The sequence below is a fragment of the Amblyomma maculatum genome, chromosome 7 (assembly GCF_055883805.1).
Source record: "Amblyomma maculatum isolate TAMU_Amacu chromosome 7, ASM5588380v1, whole genome shotgun sequence".
In the NCBI taxonomy this organism is placed as follows: Eukaryota; Metazoa; Arthropoda; class Arachnida; order Ixodida; family Ixodidae; genus Amblyomma; species Amblyomma maculatum.
In genome coordinates this window covers 116,087,534-116,108,598 of record NC_139350.1, presented here as the reverse complement: position 1 = coordinate 116,108,598, position 21,065 = coordinate 116,087,534, and the positions used below count along the sequence as shown (strand labels likewise).

General features: G+C 47.2%; 1 protein-coding gene and 1 pseudogene across 2 annotated transcripts in view; both read right to left on the bottom strand.

Annotated features, from left to right (window-relative positions):
- Positions 1–8,311: 8,311 nt before the first annotated feature.
- LOC146184504 (uncharacterized) lies at positions 8,312–15,270 on the bottom strand (annotated as a pseudogene).
- Positions 15,271–18,440: 3,170 nt separating this feature from the next.
- The window catches only part of LOC146184503 (steroid 17-alpha-hydroxylase/17,20 lyase-like), a 54,033-nt gene continuing 51,408 nt past the window's right edge, over positions 18,441–21,065 (bottom strand). For both annotated transcript variants that reach the window (XM_084609398.1, XM_084609399.1), the window contains one exon: positions 18,441–18,841. In XM_084609398.1, the coding sequence (XP_084465524.1) occupies positions 18,459–18,841 (383 nt within the window). In that variant the 3' untranslated portion in view covers positions 18,441–18,458. The remainder of the gene's footprint in view (positions 18,842–21,065) is intronic.

The window sequence follows — 21,065 nt, the reverse complement described above, 5'->3', positions numbered from 1 at the left end:
GAAGCCATGCAGACACCAAGAGGAGCCATTCTATTGTCAGATAACGAGCGACTCTCTTGGTTAGTGTTGGACTTCGCCATATGGAAGACATTCAGGCCCAAGGAGGCACGTCGAAAAAGGCTAGCCAAGGAAACGTACGAAGCAACAATTATGACAACCAGATCAACAGTGGCACTAAGTACCTTCTTGATCACATCAAGTATCTTACAACAATTTATTCTGTGTGCCTAACAAGTGCATTGCACTTAACCGAATCTTATTTTCAGCTTCCGATACGTCCTAAAGCAGGCCCTCAACAGCGATCCTGTAGCATCGCTTTTTAGCAGCCTAAGATAATTCAATAGCGGGAACGACAGAGTTGACGCAAGGGCTGCAGTTTTCACTTCGGAGAAAATACTAAAGGTACCACTAGCGCAAAAAAAAAAATCTACTGCGATTATATACATTTTGCCATGCTTTGTGCAGATTGGCATCTTGTAAGCATCAAAGTCTGCAAATGAACCTATAAACAATTAGGCAACTGTAAAACTTGGCATCCGTAATTATGAAAGTCGTACCTTCCCCACTGCCATCATGTCTGCTGCGAGAGAGTTTTCGAGTCAGCTTGGATTCATTCAAGGGTGGTGTGAACCAGCAGCTGAGTTAGCACCGATTGCATTCTTGGCTGGTTATACCTTCACATCCATGTGAAGAGAAAGTATGAATATTTTTACCGAATGTCATGAAACATTTTTATTTATTTTGGCTATTTTCAGTGCCCTTGTTTTCATTATTTATATATTACTGAAGTTTAAATATCTTCGAGTGCTTACTTTGGAGTGTCAATAATGTTATTTTATTAGTCCCCATCCTTTTATTAACTGTTTGTACTCGTTTTAAGCTAGGTGCCTTGTGATTTCTGCAAAACCCTCGACTTATCGAAATTCTTGATGATGGATGCCTAAGATATCTGAAAATCACCATGCACGTTTGTTAGCAAGGTGATGAAGTGCCCGGAGGTCAGAAGAAGCAGCAGGCTATGCAACATGTTGGTTTCATCCCTTATTCCGTATTTTGTGCAATGTCTGGAGTAGATTTGCGAAAGAGAAGACCGCAGTCACACTAAGGACCTAAGCAAACTTGAGACCGCTGCTGACCAACTGGACAGACAACATCAATCTGACAGTGGAAAAAATCACGCTTGCACAAAAATCTCTTTTGAGGAAAGTTCTCGCTTGTAAAATAGGCTTGCGTGTCTTCTGTGCATCACGCGCGGCCTCATAATGAAACGAAAAAAAAATTGCCTGAGCCTGCGGGCGTGTCGTTGAAATGGCTGTCTTGTGTTGTTTCTTTTGCAGCTGTTTGTGTTAGCTAGTATGTTTAATGGTGGTACCCACTTAAATATTATTTCCAGTGAAAAAGGAGGAACAGACTGAACAATAATGTTGAACGCTACGTATTGAATTGTAAGTTTCCAAAAATGTGCACGCTGAATATATGGCCCCAAAATTTGTCCCAATTTCAAGATTGTAATATGTAATACATTATTACAGTGGTTTAAACGCAACTAAATGGGTGCACCCACTCAGCGAAGCGCACGACTGCCTCGATTCTCGTTGTAAACGGAAGTCCACGACTGACATTGGAAAATCCCAGTGATGATATTCCGCTATAACCTTATCAAAGGCAAACTTGCACGTGGCATCACCATAATGTGTGAAACGCCGCTCACAAATCCTAAAATGAGCAAGCGCCGACTGCGCGGATGCCGAAACGAAAGCACAGCCACGGCCGCTGCGCGCAGCTCTCCCCCCGGACTCGTCACGGAGCGGTGGCGCCGCGGCGGTGGCGATGAGAACTAGGCCCAATACGGCTCTTCCAGGCGACGCGACGGGCCGCACCCAAGTGCGCCTTCATTGAGCGGCCGTGTCAATGGTGTAGGATGTCATATATTGATATAAATGATGACGTAATCAGTAGTGTAGTAAGCCGTGCAAAGAAATAAATGATGCGGCATCTGTGGGGCATTATGTCGTGCCTTAAAATAATGGTATTATCAATGGTCCAGTATGTCGTACCTTGAAATTTATGATGACATCATCAGTGGTGTAGTCTATTGTGCCTTAAAATGAGTGTGATTATGAAGCCATCACATGGAGACGTCATCGACAATGACGTCACATCTGGCCATGTCAAATAACCAGAAGTCACGTCATATTGATGTCACATTGGGCCATGACGTCATGACTAGTGATGACGTCCCCAGGCGATTCCCACTTATACGAAGCTGACACCGCCCAGCGTTCGATCCCAGCGTCCGTACGGCGCATTTCATTTGAAGCTTCCTCGACCGCCTCACCACCCAGCATACACAATCAAACGCAGTACAGCAGGCATCAAGGTGTTTCAAATTGGTTTAGAGCAAAGAAAAGGCGCAGTATCTGCTGCCCTAACCGAGCAGCAAGGAAGAAAGAAGGTGGAGTGAAAAAAGGAGAGAAAGAGGTGCCGCGGGGGATAGTAGAGGTCTTCGGACCACCACACAACAGATGCTCTCGACATCGCAATTAAGTGCTACAAAGTGTACCAAGAGTTTTCTCGCATCAACTTTTGCGAGCTTCAAGGAGTAGAGTAGAACTCGCTCATCGCTTTACACTCTTCAAGGTATGGCGAGATATTGCATGCGGCATTTTTATTCTGGCGAATTCTATTAACTGGCGCAAAGTAATGCTTAGCACTGCCTGAGCGTTCTGAACACCACTTGGAGTGGTTTTCTTTCTGCGATGCTGTCTAGTAATTGAACTCGCGGGTAGTAGTCCTGTGTGAGCGCTGCCATCACATTACTGGGACAAGCGCGCCTTGGCAGCAGTGATAGCTTGGCATAAAGAAGCTAACTTATGAACAGTGTAGCTCTACCTGCGGCGTATCTACCACCCCCGGATAGTCAAATGACTTTCCGGCCTTTCTTGTTTTTTTTTTTTACGCAATTGTGGTCTATGCTGCTGTTCCTGTGCATAATTTGATACCTATTCTTCCCTCATCATGACATATAAAGACTCTGTTCTCCTTCCAAACTGCGGAGTAGCAGGCCAGATGATTAACCTTCACGACCATTATTCCTTTCCGCGCAAGAAACTCATAGGTATATCATGTGATGATCATATGGACAAAATAATCAGCGCTCCAGTGACAGTATTTAAATCCTGTTACCAACTTAGAAATGAGTGAATCATCGTCAACGTCACCATCAGCCGCACTATAGCCACAGTAGGGCGTAGGCCTCCCATATTACAGCCACACTGGTTATGAGTGTGACAAGGGGACTGTGCGATATTCACGAAGCACATGCAGAACAAAAGAAACGGAAACGTAAATCCGTCAAAATCTTTAACAGTACTGCGCGACAGTCGATAGCCCAGCACTGCTGCACCGGACAGCGAAGTATGTTACAAGACAAGCGAAGCATACAGCATGACTGCTATCTGTGCTGCTGCACTGAGCTTCGGGTGCTGGGCTGTCTAGATTAGTACGAAGCAGGCCCACCAGTAATCGGCCGGTATCAACCGGCGCCCCAACAAGCTGCCACTACTTGTTTTTACTTCCTGAATACAGTGCGGACATTATCAGTAAAGAACACACATTTGCAAAAAAACAACTCAGCATGCCCGATAGCTATTTACAATTGTTAAGTTAGGAATACATGTTTTGAGGATATAAAGGTATTTAAAAAGAAACTTCGAGACAGTACCCGCAAATGGAACTAGGAACAACTACAGTATTTGTAATTTTACAAGCTTGCACCAATAAAGTACAAGCATATAGAAAAAGCGCTACAGAGAACGAGCAGGAAAGTTCATTGAAACGGCTTTCTTCCCACGGTCAGAACAGCGAAGCAGACGACACTACCTCTAGCAGCATGACGCTACTGAAAAATCCTGTATAAAATTCGTACAGGAAATCGTATACAGGTTTACTGTACAGGATCTGAAATACAGGATTGGGGCTATTCAGGAAATACCTGTACCTCTCTGAAAAGTACGGAATGAAACCGCGCGGAGCTCTCATACCGGAATGGCCTGTATGGTTGATGGCCCTCGTTTCCGGAAAAAAGCGCTTCGCCAGGGTGGAAAATTCATGCAACATTATAAAATAAAATGACTACACTTAAAAGAATAAATAAAATAAAAAAATGAAAACAAATTTACTACCAAGTGCGGAATCGAACCTCGGTCCTCATGGTCTTTAGACGGGCACCTTAACCACTACTCTCTGGCTTTTCTTTTCTTCCTTATTACCAATTTTTTTAAGCACTCGGCATACACTCTGAATACACAACAACAAAGCAAAACAAAAGGAATGCTAGATTTAACAGTGCATTACTGAAGCCAGCTGGTCCAGTACAGGTAGCCACTCGGGAGAATTATCATTTGCACGCAGAATTTCTTTCAGGTATACCACGCTCTCGATGAAGTAGTCTCGAGCGGGGTGTACAACGGTTCGCTCATGCCTGACATCCATACGCGTTTTCCATACGCCATGCATACATAATAGCATCAGCATGTCATTCGGCACTCCTTCAGGGTCGCCGCATGGCAGATATCGGATACCGAATGGCGTTATTGGCAATTCCTTTTTTAAAGTTCGCTTCAAGATATCCCAGAGGAGAACTGAGTCATGGCACTCCAAGAAGATATGTTCAATGGTCTCGGGTTTTCTGCAAATAATGCAATTAATAGACCAAGGTACAAAGAGCCCTTTGTTCTGCAGCCATGGTTTGACTGGAAAAGTGCCGGAATGCAATTTAAAAAAGAATGATTTTGCACCAGCTCTGACAGGCATACGTTTTACCCTTTTCAAAACGGCACGCTCAGACCCTACATTATACACAGCGCGGTACACTGCCACTGCCAAAAACACATCTCGCAGATCCTTATACAACTTCTTCCGCGGCACAATTGACAGATATTCAGTTGAGAACCTTGCCTTAAGGATACGAAAAGATAAAACAACTTCCCGCAAAAACGGGCTTAATGCCACTGGTTTTGAAAAAGCAGATACGACGTAATCAGGCAGTGACTCACGTAATCTCACTTGGATTGCAGTCCTTAGAAAGGTGTCACTTTGCTCACGCAGAAAGGAAAATCTAGTCACAATTTGCTTGAGAAATAGATGTGTCAACCCAAGGCCCCCATTCTGAGCTGCGTGAAACAGATTGCCCCGGTTCGTGTGTTCCCATGTGGACAACCATATAAACGTTGCAAATACATGGTGAAGTTTCTGTACAGACGCTCTTGTCATCGATAGAGCCTGAAGTACCAAAAATATCTTGGCAACAAAAAATAAGTTACACACAGCAGCTCTAGAAAACAGAAAATTTGTGTCCTCCCCACTTGTTCGTTTGATTTTTAACTCGCTGCGTTTCTTCCTTCCAGTACTCTTTCGTGTTCTTGTGCTGATCAAGTGGCACACCAAGGTATTTGCCCGGTGTTATCGTTCATCTGATGTTACAAAAGTATTCCGGTGTGTTCCCAGTCTCCATACTAGAAACCTAAACATTTAGTCCAGTTAATTGCACTGCCAGTAGCCTTACAGTACTCCACAGCTTCTTTGGCAACTTCCTTTACGGTGTCTTGGTCCGCACAAAACACTGCGATGTCGTCAGCGTAGACTAGGACCTTAACTCCAACATTGAAAAATGTGTACCCAGTAATAGCTTGGCTGGAGAGAAGCCTTAAACAGAAAGGTTCCAAGTATAAGGCAAAGAGAAGGGGTGACAATGGACACCCTTGTCGAACAGAAGATAGCACCGGTATGCATTCACTCAATTTACTATTTATGACTAATTTTGCAACGCAGTCTTTGTAAACCATTTTAACACCATTTGTGATTACACTCCCGACATTTACAAGCTCCAAAAGTGCATACAAGATATCATGCTCAACTCGATAAGGCCTTGTGCAGGTCCAGTTGTAACATTGCTACGTGATCTTGCATGGCATCGCAACATTCTAATACGCTTCTCGCCACGTGAATATTGGTGAATATAGTCCTGCCTTTAATTCCGCACTTCTGATGAGGTCCTAGAAGGATTGTAATGACATTCTGCAATCTTCTGGCTAGGACCTTCATGTATACTTTATAGTCCACATTTGTTAAACTTATTGGGCGGTAGTTTCCGACACAGAGCAATCTAGCCGCGTCCTCGGTTTTTGGAATCAGTACTACATGGGACTTGCGGAAAGATGGTGGGACAAAGTCTTTCTCATAACATTCAGTTATCACCCGTTCTAAACACACAGCTATTTCTACCTTGAATAACTTATACAAGGCTGCTCCAAGCCCGTCAGGTCCAGGTGACTTATGAGGACTTAATTCATCTATGGCACTTTCAATTTCCGCGGCTGTTATTGGTTTTTCCAGCATTTGCTTGACGTCATCATCCAACCTGGGCATGAGTGGAAAAATGCTCTTGGCAAAGCAATCAAGATCCTTTGGCTTCTGGCTAAGCAAGTCTCTGTAAAATTCGAAAAAGGCTCGTTCTACTAGTGCCTTTTCACTAGTAACTTCATTTTGGTAATAAATTTTGTTTATCTCTTTGTTCACCGCGTGCCGCTCCTCATCACTGAGCACACGCTTAGTGGGCGTTTCCCCACACCAGAGCCTCTCAGCCCGCGCCCTTATCATCGCGCCGCGATACCTGTCTTCATCGATCACTTCCAGTTTGCTCTTTGTTTCTTATTTCTTTTTTAAATTTTTCCGGATCGATGCTTTCTACGCTTAGCATATAGTCTATTTCGCCACGCAGATATTTTTCTCGTTCTCTTTCCTTAAACCGAAAGACACTTGCTCTGTTTATTGCGGCTACTTTAATGTCACACTTAAACAATTCCCAAGCTTGCACAAAGTCAGACACATTGCCCAGTAATAGATTTGTAATACGTTCTTCTACTTGAATAACAAATGTTTCATCTAATAATTTATCATTAAACTTCCACTGTTCCCAATTGAATTTGGTGGTTTTCTCCTTTCTAGCAAATGTGACCATAACGAAAGAATGGTCACTAAAGCTGACATGCTCACACTTGTAACTGAAACACATTGGGACAGTCGCAACAGGTACGCAAATGCGATCAAGTCTAGCATGCGAAGTACAGGCGCCCAAATCTTTAACTGGCATGCGCGAGCGGCGACTTTTCTGTGCGTCAGCGCCCTATGATGGAGCGAAGTTGGAAACAGGATGAGGCTAAGCGCATGCTCACAAAGCACGCTCAGCTGGGCGCGTCTTCTGCCAGGCTGTTCGTTCTTAAGGACGTCACCCCTGCTTATCGCTGCAACGCTGTTCTTCGGAACGTAAAATACGAGCAAAACCATTCGCCTACTCACGCTGGCTGCTCGTCGAAACGCGATAAGGAGGGGTGACGTCCTTAAGAAGGAACAGCCTGGCAGACGACGCGTCCAGCTGAGCGTGCTTTGTGAGCATGCGCTTAGCCTCATCCTGTTTCCAACTTCGCTCCGTCATATGGCGCTGACGCACAGAAAAGTCGGCGCTCGCGCACGCCAGTTAAAGATTTGGGCGCCTGTACCTTGAAAGTGCGTATAATTCGCTTGGCCTTCAGGTATGAGCACATTGCCAACGTCCTCTAACTCATTCTCATTAACTATTCTCAAAAGTAACTCTGCGCTAGTGTCACGCACAAGGTTTTTGTTTGACTTATCCTCTGGTCTGCATACACAATTGAAGTCACCAAGCAATAATATACGCTTCTCACAAGACAGGTACGATTCGACGTATTGAAAAAAACACTCACGTTCCACACTCTTATTCGGAGCGTAAACACACACTGCTCTCTATGGAGTTTCGTCAAAAAGGAAATCACACACTACTAATCTACCCGTTCCACACGTTATCACAGCTTCAACTTGGCTGATAGCCCTGCGGATTAAAATAATGCATCCGGCAGATTTTTGAACCGCATGGCTTACACATACGTTGAATCTGCTGCGAAAAACTTCGACCATTCGATCTGTTTGCTCTTCACTTTCAATTTTTGTTTCTTGTACTGCAAGTAAGTCGATATCATTATCTAGCAGTAGCCTATTTAACTGCTGTTGCCGTCTGCGCGCTGAGAGGCCCCTCCATTAATCGTTGCAACGCGTAGGCAAGTTTGAAAAGGACGAACCATTTTAAAGAAAGAAGACGCCGATCATTTTACTCACACTTATAAGGCAGAGCGACATAGTGATACACCAAAAGCTTCGTGTCGTGAAGCGATGCCAGTTGCGCTGTACAGCACAGGTCTCACATGGTCTTTAGTCCCGATCACCGACCGGGACATCATATCTGCGTTGCAAAACTCGCCCCCACGGCATCAGCTGCATCCATCAAGTGGTCCGCCACATCATCTTTCCGTGCCGGACCAGCAACATTCGCGTATGTACGCACACACTGGGTATCTTCGTGTCCAAAGCGTCGACACAACCCGCAACGCGGAACGCGGCACTCTCGGCGTATATGCCCAGTTCCGCTACACCGGAGGCACAGCGTTGCCCTGCCCGGGACGTAGACAAGAGCAACGTCCTCGGAAACGCGCAGCTGGTGCGGCAAATCCTCAACGGTGACGCCTGCGTGTAACTTCAGCGTTACGGAGCGAGTCGTGGACGCCTTTGTCAACGCAGCCATTGACCCGCCACTTGTCTCTGGTTAGTTCCGTTACTTTTCCGAACGGAGACAGGGCCACTCGCACGTCTTCATCGCGGACGCCGTGTAACAACCAGTGCAGTTTCAGACGTACGGCCTGATTGCACGGGTCAATCACCACACACCGACGCTCCTTCACGTCGAATGCTGGAACCTGCAGCATCTTTTTTCCTTCTTCATCTTTGAAGGTTACCGCCCACAGGTGGTTCATCTGATAAGCCCCAAGGGCGACAACTTCCGACAGCAATGACGTATGTTCGAGTACATTTCGAAAATGTTCAACACGATAAGGCCTAGCTGAGACATCCCCGTGCAAAACAAACAGTGTGTAAAACAGTCGAAGCTGATGGCAGATGTGGCAGAACTATTTGGTAATCCTTGGCAGCGTTACTCGTACTCCTGATACCGCGTCCCAACCGGGCAGCTGAATCCGCTCCTTGGGAGCCCAGGATGCCAACGTCCGTCACGCTCGGTGGCCGGAAGTCGACTCAACCACTACTCTATGGCGGGCTATGGTAATAGTGGTTATAATTCAGTATATGTAGCTACTTTTGCTCTTTCGTACTTTGTATATATTTTCCTTGGTTGTAGAATTTGTGTCCGTAATTCACCGATTGCCCTTTAAGCACGCTGAATATCTCTGCAGGCTGTCACGAGGGTTCACAAATGTGCCGTATCATTATAATGCGTCGCCTTAATGAAGGCAATTCTCAAGATATTGTTACGGGGTAGTTCAGCTTGTAGCAGAGGGCGGACACCGAAGACAAGGCTTTCAAACAGACGTTCTCTGCAGGCACCAGCCGACGCTGTTGAACGTCGTCTTCTCACAAACTCACGAGTCTTCTTCTTCTTTCCTTATGCGTATGCACCGCCTAATGTGACACCACCCCGCCGGCTGAAAAGCACCGTCCCGGTGCGTACTAGCGTCCGAACCATGGTCCATGTAGTACGGCTTTAGACATGCAACATAGACCGTCTCGGTGCGTGATGTAGAGGCATGGCGGGCGGGATGCAAGGGCGCAATTTCCTATGTCACGGGTGTCACTTGTCGTAAAATACAGTAGGGTCCTGTATAACGGGGCAAAAGTTTTTCCGAGAGGCCAACGCGGCGAGCTGGGGTCCAAAGCAGCACGAGAGAGCCGCAGGAATACTCGGTGTTGCGATGACAGGAATCATAGCGACATTTCTGGGAGTGCTGAGTGGCTGCGAGTCGGTTGCGAGCAACAACGCGGGCATCATCAGCTCGGGCTATGGCGTCACTTGCATATGAGCTGGCAGTGGTGACAGACGGGAGCAGGCTGTCAAAAGGAAGCAGAGGTTCACGGCCGTATAGAAGATAGAAGGGGGAGTAGCAGGTAGCGTCGTGACGCGACGAATTGTAAGCGAATGTCACAAATGGCAGCGTTATGTCCCAGTCACGGTGGTGATCAGAAACGTACATAGACAACATGTCAGTCAGTGTCCAGTTAAGGCGTTCGGTAAGCCCGTTCGTCTGTGGATGGTAGGCAGTCGTGAAAGAATGACGAACGTTGCACAGCCGTAGGATCTCGTCGACTATACGAGCCAGAAAGCAACGGCCACGGTCGGTGAGCAGTTGGCGGGGAGCTCCATGGACGAGTATAACGTCGTTGAGGAGGAAAGCAGCGACGTCAGTTGCACAACTGGTTGGTATTGCTCGTGTGACCGCGTAGCGTGTGGTGTAATCAGTGGCCACCGCAATACATTTGTTCCCCGATGCGGACAGTGGAAAAGGCCCTAAAAAATCCAGACCCACTCGAAAAAATGGGTCTATGGGGATGTCGATTGGCTGCAGAAGTCCAGCTGGTAAAACTGATGGCTTTTTCCGGCGTTGACAGCGGTCACAAGCAGCTACGTCGCGGCGGACTGCACGATATAGGCCTGGCCAAAAGAACCGACGGCGCACAATGTAGTATGTGCGAGAGACGCCTAGATGACCCGCTGTAGGAACGTCGTGAAGCTGTTGATGGACGGCTGAGCGTAGGTGCTGAGGGACTACTAGTAGAAGGTCGAGGCCATCAGGTCGCATATTGTGCCGGTATAAGGTGCCGTCGTGGAGCACAAACGAAGGGAAGAGTCATGGCGATCGGCGCTGAGGCGATTGTTAATTTCGCGAAGCTGAGGGTCCTGGCATTGCTCACGGCTAATGTTACAGAAATCAGAAATAGAGAGCACGCAAGCGTCATTGTCTCATTCAGGTTGACTTGGCGGGCGACTGGATAACGGGACAGGCAATCGGCGTCTCGATGCAACTGGCCAGACTTATAAACTACTGAAAAAATGTACTCTTGAAGGCGCAAGGCCCAACGTCCAAGGCGGCCTGTAGGGTTTTTGAGTGTAGAACGCCAACACCGTGCGTGGGTGTCAGTGACTACTGTGAATGGCCGCCCATACAAGTGAGGGCGGAACTTTGTAATGGCCCAAACTAAGGCTAAGCACTCACGTTCAGAGATGGAATAATTTTGTTCGGCCGCAGAGAGGAGTCGGCTGGCATAGGCGATGACGCGAGGTAAACCGAGCTGACGTTTTGCGAGAACGGCACAAATTCATGACCACTTGCGTAGGTGCGTACTTCTGTGGGCGCTGACGAATTGAAGTGAGCCAACACTGGCGGACCGGTGAGGTGGGCAATAAGAGCGACGAAGGCGGCCGATTGTTCGTGGCCCCAGGTAAAGGAGACCTCTTTTTTCAGAAGCGGCGTGAGCGGACGGGCTATTTCTGCGAAGTTTGGTACAAATCGCCGGAAATCTGAGCAAAGTCCGAGGAAGCTACCCACGTCGCTGCTAGATTTCGGTATTGGGAAATCCCTTACAGCGCTAATGTTGTCAGGGTCCGGCTGGATGCCATAGGTATTGACTAAATGTCCTAGGACCTTGAGTTCCCGGCGACCAAGGTACACTTCTTGGAGTTCACCTGAAGGCCAGCTCGTCGGAAGACGCTAAGAATAGCGGAAACACGATGGAGGTGGCCTTCAAAGGTTGATGAAAATACGATGACGTCATCGAGGTAGCACAGACATGTGGTCCATTTAAGCCCGCGTAATAGGGAGTCCATCATACGCTCGAATGTCGCAGGGGCATTACATAAGCCGAAAGGCATCACCTTGAATTGGTAGAGGCCCTCCAGGGTGACAAAAGCCGTCTTTTCACGATCTCTTTCGTCAACAGAGATCTGCCAATATCCAGAACGGAGATCGATGGAGGAGAAGTAGTTAGCATCCTTATGCGTATGCACCGCCTAATGTGACAATATCATAATTTACTAGTGCTGATGTGGTTTTCATCGTCTACGAACGCTTGTAGGTTTTCCTACATATAGAGATATCCGGTGCACTAATACTTGTAATACTGGGCGTTTTAGCTTCACGTGCTACCAGCGGAGCATCGATGTCAATGAATACACTTCCGACTGAGCGGTTTCAATATGTAAACATTCGAGAACGTGTCGCCCGGTGTGCAGCTATCTGCGCATCTTTCGATGGTCAGCGATGTTTGCTTATTTTTTCTCCAACCGTTTTTTGTCATCGCTACGTTCGTGCTTCTACTTTCGCGTTGAAGGCGGCAGATCTTCAGTCGCAGATATGAAGACGCACCGCAAGATCGTACGAGCTGCAACGACTGTTGTACGCGCAAAAGCGACGCGACGCGCGTATATGCTTGCTAGCGCACACTTCGACGGCTTCGCATTTTCGAGGTATTTGGGAAACGAAGCATGCCGTTTACAAACAGAATAGTTGTATAATATGTTTGGTATCATGCTTATTTAGTGCGCTGGCGTGTCCGGCATGGTCATTCTGGTTGAGCTTCGTCGATCGGCCCGGCTTCTGTTCAGAAGCGGAATACTCTGCCCGGTATCAGTTCCCGAAATGACGCGTTCGTCCGGTTTCTGATTAATTGATACACGCTGAACCGAAATGAAACCGCGCGGAGCTCTCATTCCGGAAATTCCTGTATGGTCCGTGGCCCTTGTTTCAGAAAAACACTGGACGCCAGGCTTTAAAAAGAATGCAGAGCTATAAAATAACACCACTACATTTGAAAAAGAAAAAGTAAAGAAAATAGAAAAGAAAAAATTTTACATGTCATTCGAACTTTGGTCTTTTTAGCCAGGAAGCACGCACTTCAACCACTACACCACAGCATTTTTTCCGTTTATTACCAATTTTTTTAAGCACACAGCATACACTCTGAATACACAACAACAAAGGAAAACAAAAGGAATGCTAAAAGCACTAGGCACGTTATGCCTAAAGCGCTAGATTTAAAAGGGCTTTACTGAAGCCAGCTGGTCCAGTACAGGTAGCCACTCCGAAGAATTATCTTGTGCACGTAGAATTTCTCTCAGGTATACCACGCTCTCAATGAAGTAGTGTCGAGCGGGGTGTACAACGGTTCGCTCATGCATGACATCCATACGCGTTTTCCATACGCTGTGCATACATAATAGCATCAGCATGTCAGAAGCATAAGCATAAGCATACATAATCAGAAATATAACCAGTACCACAGTATCCTGCTGTGGTGTAGTGGACCCTGAAGGAGTACCACTACACCACAGCAGGATACTGTGGTACTGATTATATTTCTCCTTATGTAGTCGACATTGCTCTTTTGTAGTTTGTGTATTTTTGTAGGGTGTAGAATTTGTGGTCGTAATTGAACGATCGCCCTTTAAACACGCTGAAGCAAGAAAATGCACGTGTCCGGAAGGCCATTGCGTTTCATGCGCGCTCGTTTTGTTAGTGAACATGCACATTATGGCAACGTGAAAGGTGTCTGAACTACTTACGGAAGCCCATGTCCTGAATCATGACGAACAGGAGGAATTAACTACACTGCGCCCTCATATGCTTGCCAGAAAAAGTAGTTTTGTATGTTCTCTGCATGTTAGTGGGTCTATCTCTAATGTTATCGTATTCCCAATTGTATACAGTACATCTGACGATCTAGAACAGTAATCAACACATTGTAATCAGCTTGATTTTTATTGAATCCCAATGATTTGCTCGAGTGGTGAGAAATGCAATGTTAATGGGACAATTGACAGAAAAATACAGTACAAAAACTGGGGTTACCCAAGAAGGAGGAGGAGGAGGAAGATGAGGAGGAAAGGCAGGGAGGTTAACCCTTAAAAGAAACCGGTCTGTTACCCTTCACTGGGTGAAAGGGGTGAGTGGATATAAAAGTTGTAAGAGAGGCACTCAAGCACCGCCATTAATGGTATGAGGTGATACTGTAATGATTCGTCAATGGCTACCGTCTGCGACATCACTTTTGCGGATTATCATTCGCGTATACTCACGTTGCAATTCGCATAATCTCTAATCGTTTAACTTGTGCCTCTATTATCTCGGAACGACTCAATAGCGTATGGTAGTGCGCCATCCAGTTACTGTAAAGCACCGCATTAAATAGACATCTATAAAGCCATGCTTTAAGCAAGCCGTACGGACCAGCCTACATGCCCAAATTTCAATGTTCAATTTTCGTCCTGCGTATCCATCTGAAAGTAGAGGTAAGAGTCATCAGCTGCTGCTTTGTGGTATGGTCTCCGCAGGTGGGACAGGCAGGCCGTAGACCAATCAGTATGTTGTCCGTCACCTCCCAATTACAACCTGCCAGTTCCATGCCGATGATATTTCACGCACAATCCTGACAGCACTGTTTTTCCACAAAACGGGGCTTTTAAAGTTATCGTGTTAAATGTGTTTAATTGTGCACTATATTATTGGCTAAAAAGGCCTAGGTAAACAACTGGCGTGATCCAGAGGCTGTGTAGCACCGGCGGCTGACTCGCGCTGATGCTTTCTACTTTCTTGCCTACTTCAGCCTTTCTAGCAGCAACTTTTAAAACGGCACTTAGAGACTTGAAAGCCTGCGTCATAGGGAACGCAAGCATCGCAGGGCGGCGCTGCGGGCGCCAGTGAACAGCGCCTTCTCCGGCCAACGCCATGTAATTGGTTTGCTTTGCGGCTTCTGCACGAAGAAGCAATTCGCTTTGTGCCCGCTCGCGTTCTTTGTCGCTCGCGTTGTTGAAAGCTGCTTGCGCGCGCGCGCGCGCGCCCTGAGCGCAGTCTACTCGCTTTGCGCTTTTGGCGCGCTTGGATTTCCGTGCTGAAAGAAAGCTGTCCTGCGCGAGCGCACGCGCTCCTGCTTCTTCTTTTTAAACTCGCGCTTGGACGAAGTGGTGTTTTAAGTGAGTGTGTAGCAATGTACACGCTTCGATGTGGTTTTATGAAAATGGTTTTATGAGTTGCGGGTAGGCACACGGTGGCAACGCTCTACATCAGACTCTGTGATAGGCTCATGAATAGCATTTCCAAGGTTAGTCACAAGACTCACGACATTTTCCTCGTCCTGCTGCAGGACGCCTTTAATTTCAATATTACACCTTCGGGAGTACAATTCTCCTTGATTAAACTTCCTTTCAAGTTCTTTAGTGTTCTTTTCAAGGGCATCGTATTTCAGGCGCAGTTCCTCATTTACTTGCCCCAGCTTAGAACTTTTTGCCTTTGCATCTTCTAGTTGCTTCTTTGAGTCCTCAATTTCAGCATGTGCGTGGTCAATGCTCCTAATCATTTCTGTTTGCTCGTTTCGAAGTAACCGGATTTCATTGCGTATGCTTCATTCAAAAGCTTCTCATGACGTTTTTAAGCTCCTGCTTAAGATCCTCCTGCAGTTTCAACAAGTCGTTTTTTGACATTTCCATAAAATAAAAAAATATAGAGTACTTCGAAGCCCTCTCCAGAGACAATAGTGAACTTGTTGCCTACTGAGTTTGTGAAGCGCGTTTTTTCTTCTTCTCTAATATTTCTTTTTCTTCTCTTATAACCACATCTGTGTAGGGCTTCTCACAAATATCTTTCGGATAGACAGCACCATATGATTCATCTTTAATCTTTTATTAGCTTGAATAAACAACCCATCAGATGTCCCGAACACGCTTTTATTTGGCGATTCACAGTGGCATGTCCTTTCTTATTCCTTGCTTTTATAAAACAGGTCAGAAAACCACTTGCGGAACCTGTCACGAAGACTACACAGGGAACGAAGCGGCAAATGCTACGGCTACTGCGAGGGAAAAGCCTAAACGTCCCAAAATAAAAGAAAAAATACTAGGCCAACGGAAGAAGCGGGACAGAGCAGTCACAGTCAGAGGAAGAAATGGGCGGCGAGAGCAAAGAGGACGATCGTCACTCGAGATCGAGCTCTGCCAAAGCGTCTGCAAATATGGCAGCTCAGAGAGAAATATCAACAGAAGACGAACCCAGCGCAGAGTCCGTGTGCCGCTGCGCCGGCGATGACGAGTCCAACGTAAGCCGAGGCCGAGTGGTTTGGGCGCTCGTCTCGGCTGCGGGAGGGGGTCAGTTCGAAACCCGCCGCTGGACACCCACCGGTAAAATAGCTACAAGCGCCCCCCGACCCGGCGCCCGGCCCTCTCAGGGGTGCGCGTTTGGAAGAGGCTCTTCTAACCCTGCTGTGCTCTTTCGAGGGCTTAAAGTATCGAACGAACTAATGTCCTGCAAAGGTCGGGTTGACAGAAAAAAAAAGGGCCACATAATGGGCTTTTGCCGCACAAGGCGGACTTATTGTTGTCCGATAGCGGAACTGCCACAACGGAGCAACTATATGAGACCCATGACCCCTTTCCCAAACATTTCCCCTAAAGAGCCGAGCACCAGGCTGGGGGAAAGCTCGTACCCATTGAAAAGCCGGTGGGTACCCGGCGGCACCAGTGATCGAACCTGGCACCTCCCGGACGCGAGGAGGATGCCCTACCACAAGGCCGCGCTTTTTTTTTCTTTATGCATGAATTGGTACAAATACATCAGTAAAAGATCGTGGTTGCCATGCCCCTTGGCTGACAACCGTGTCTAAGGGACTTTCGTTACCACAAGTTCGCCCATCAGACTCAAGACCTCCGCAGCGTCTTGCTGCTTCAAAATTTATTTTAGTTTATACACTTGTTCAACAAAATAATCACATACAGATCGTGCATCGACATCACAGTGTCTATAAGTCATCCTACTCCTCCAAATAATGTGAAGACCCAATAGCATGATGAGGTCATACTGGAAATCATCATCGGTGCCCATCGGACAACAATAAGTCCGCTTGTGCGGCAAAAGCCCATTATGTGGCCCTTTTTTCTGTGAACCCGACCTTTGCAGGTCATTAGTTTGTTCGAAACTTTAAGCCCTCGAAGGAGCACAGCAGGGTTAGCAGAGCCTTTTCCAAATGCACACCCCTGAGAGAGCCGGGCGCCAGGCCGGGAGGCGCTTGTACCCATTTTACCAGTGGGTGTCTGGCGGCGGGTTTCGAACTGACAACCTCCCGCAGTCGAGACGGGTGGCGTCGATGTGGCAGTGATCCGTTCCGCCATCGGACCGCAATAAGTCCGCTTCGCGCGGCAAAAGCCCATTATGTGGCCGTGACCCGTTTTCCCAAGGATTTCACCCCAGAAGAGCAGATCATCAGGCCGGGGAAAGTTTGTACCTATTGAAAGCCGGTAGGTATCCGGCGGCACCAGGGATCGAACCCAGCACCTCCCGAACGCGAGGCGGATCGAGAAATAGACTTTAATAGACACTTATAAAATCAGTTCTTGAGCATCTTCGCCAATCTCCTCACACATAGTGTGGAACCAGGCCCATTTTAAGTAACCGCTGTGCCGCGCTACAACACGCAATAAATCCAGCCATGTTTTAAACTCGGCTGTGACACCTGTTTGCACGCCTGCGAAGGCGGCGGGCCGCCGCAAGCACTCACAAAGAGAGGTAACGCGATCGACGCGAGCAGCACGCGAAGCCGCCAAAACACGTTCGGTCAAGCGCCGCATCAGCGCCGCTCCAGACCAATGCTTCAAAATTTTGCCGAGAGCGGAGGAGCGCGCGCTGCAGTCGCACAGTCAAACTTGAGGTTGGGCTTCCTATATACCTTGCCGAAAGTGCCACTTTTCCTGCTGCGAGGCCTTCGTTGCCCGCCGCACACAGGCCTTTCTACCCCACCTCTCGATTTCTGCTCCGGCGGAAAGCACAACTAGGTCTTGTGTGGGTCGAACTAGAGGCCAGCGAGTACGAAGTGTTTATTTACTCCGCATCAACAGTGGAGGTCCTACACGGCAGCCGTAGCGCCCTCCGCACACGCTTGCTTTGTAGTTTGAAAATTTCTTTTCACCGCCATCTGCGGAACCAATCATATATCGAGCTCTGTTCCGCACAGAACTTTCACTCCCAAGCTGCAGCCACTTGCTTAGACAAAGAAGAAATTAACACATAAAGCTACGAGCGATGTAGCAAGGGAGGTCGGCGTCACCTGTCAGCGATAACATTTCTCGAAAGGCCCGACCTAGCGTTTGATTCGTGATAGGAAAGCGCTTGAAGAGAAAGTAGCTGCGCCCTTTTTATCGTCGTTATTTAGTTTTTGTTTTCTTACACGTTTATCTGTGCACGGCATGCCTCCATCTACTCCAGCGACTACTGTCCTTCCTTCTCTTATCGCGCGCCATTGCTGTATTCTTATATTTCATTCCTTGTTTCTTGGATTGATGACAACGGACAGACTACATCCATGCGATGGCTCGGGGAATGCTCTGTATAAAGGCTCACTCCTTAAACATTGTGGTCTTGTTCAGGTATGAAGGAAAAATATAGGAGCTGATAACATATCGGAAACACGGAAGTGTTCAGATCGAACAAGAAAAGTTTTGCGGAAAACTGGAGAAGAAAAAGGAAGGGGGTAGAGGCAGCGACAATTTTATTCATGTTTTAATCGTCAGTCGTCGCTTTTGTTAAGGTACGCTTTGTGAGAACAACGTCCTGGCGATCCGCGATGAGGAAGAAACTGTAGCCCTTCGGTGTGGCTTCTTTTCCAACTGTGCCTTCGGGCGCAGAAACGTTTAGCCGTTGCAGAAGCCGCACGAGCACGTAGAACATGTCCGCCTGCGCGAGCTTCTCCCCTGGACACGCCCGAGGGCCAAGGCCGAAGCTCAACAAAGGCGGCATCTGGTCCTTGGTGGCAAGTTTACCCGTCACTGTGTCCAAGAACCGCTCCGGCCTGAAGACGTTGTGGTCCGGCCAGATTTTGGGGTCGTGGTTAACGCTGTATATGTTATAGAGGATCCTCGTGTCTTTTGGGATCTTGACGTGGCCTGCGAAAGAAAATTGCTTATACACTCTGCTGAGTTATGGTTAAACTATGCCAAAACGTGTCACATTACTGCTGGCCTTTCTTCCCAGACCAACAGTACAGCCTAACACCTGTAACATCGCAACTTGGGCAAAACGCATTCAGTATTTACAGTGAACTGCCCTTTTCATTTCAGATGCTACGTTGCATGTCAAAGCAAACCCACTGACTCTTTAAACATAGTAATTATAACACGCAAGCCTTATGCGTCATGTTCCGGCAGATAATGCGGACCATGATGCACTGCCATTGGTGAGCTGAGAAAGACGGGTGTTACTAAAATTGGATGCAGATGGCACAGGTCGTATTATACAAATCTATGTTAGGTGATTTGCGGTACGAATAAAGTTAAAAAAATACATATGCGGACTTCTGGCAGTGCAAGTGGCCGGGGGGGGGGGGGGGGGGGGGGGGGCAACGCCTTCATTATTGTGAGAACAGTCTCTCTCCAACTCTTCGTCTTTTTTCGCTTCTTATGAAGCTGAAGCAATCCCTTTTCCATACCACGTGGGTACTTTCTCCATTCCATTGTCTTACGTCTATTCCAAACCAAAGTGTTGTTTTCTTATTTAAAATGGGTCGGTTCTACAACACCGAGTTTTTATATATTAGCAGAACAATGGTTTCATATGTACAATGGAATTAGGCAGCAGTGGCCTTGTGTAGCAAAGATGGCTCCGACCACATGCTTGCAGTTGTTTGAGCAACAAAACGAAAGGACTTGAAAGCCATCTTGGGACTGCAGCCGGCGGGGAGAACCAACCGCAGCAGGGGCGCTTTGTAATCAGCAGAGTGCAGCACCGAATACAACGAGGATAAGGCCAGCAAATTTACACGACATTTACGCTCGGCATTGGAATGATCAAGCGAGGGCCGTCAATTAAAATTTTAGCAGCGGCTGGACAGAGCGTTCCGGCCGTAGACCTACTGAGGCAAGGAAAAAAAAGCAAAGAACGCTCACTTAAAGCCTTACTGGCTGACACAATTGCTTGTGGACAGAGACTTTGCCCCTTCGTTTTCGAGTCTAGTCTCGGCTGGTTGCGATTCTTACAAAGTTGTTTCGGAGAACATCTTCTATCGCCCCACTCCAGCCATTCTCGGCGTTAATATACGGTCAATGGCCCTTGCAGCGGATCCTGGTAGAAATGCTTTAGCAGAGAAAAAGCCAGGTTAGCGGAAAGAAAGATAAAAAAGCTCTGGCGTTTGGTTTGCGACAAAACTGCTCGTATCCTCCACGCTAACAAGAGAGGTCACACGTAAAGGCTATTTCCTGCAAGAAGTACTATAATTGAACAGCATTTTGTAGCGTATGCGGCTTTGTGGGCGCAATATCCTGTGACGCAAGCAGGCGGGCATTATAGCTTAACCAGCAAACCTCTTTGCTGTCATTTGAGGAACAGTCATTAAGCACGCAGTGTAATCGCGGCTACGAGGCTCCGCTGGTATGTCAAACTTGACCTACGAGGTACTGAGATACGCCCTGACATTACTTCAGGCTCGTGCCGCCTGTGTGCGTGCGTGTGTGTGTGTTTCTGGAATGGAAAGACAGGGCCCGGTTAATTTTCTGGTCCTATGCTTTTAACAAAAAACGTCTGGCCATGTCTCTTATGACGCACGTATTCGCGCGCAGAGTTGGGCGGATTTGTACTGTGCATCTATCAAATGAATACCGCGTCTGCGTCGACTTAAAAAAAGGGAACCTCGGCGGCCATATGTCTTCATACATTATGAATCTCTTGAATCGTCCAAAGCTTAGTATCCTGTTTTTTAGCCGTCTTCAATTTTCAGTTCAGCGCACGTACAAACCCTTTCGTGACAGACGTGCACTGCCACGGAGGTCGGCAAAATTTAAGGAGCTGCTAGTTTAGTTTATGATGTTTAATGTCCCAATGCGACACAGGCTATGAGATATGCCGTAGTGGAGGGCTTCAGAATTGTAGACCACTCGGGGATCATTAATGTGCACTGATATCGCACAACACACGGGAGTGCTAATTTCCGTCACCATTGACAACAAAAAGTCGCTGCGGCCGGGATTCATTCCCTCATACAGCAGTCGAATACCTTATCCACTGTACCATCACGGCGGGGTTAAGGAGCTGGATTCCGGAACATGCGAAAAATATATTTGCCGAGAAAGACGCACAACGATAATATTTGCGATTGTGAATACTAGTTCAAGTTAA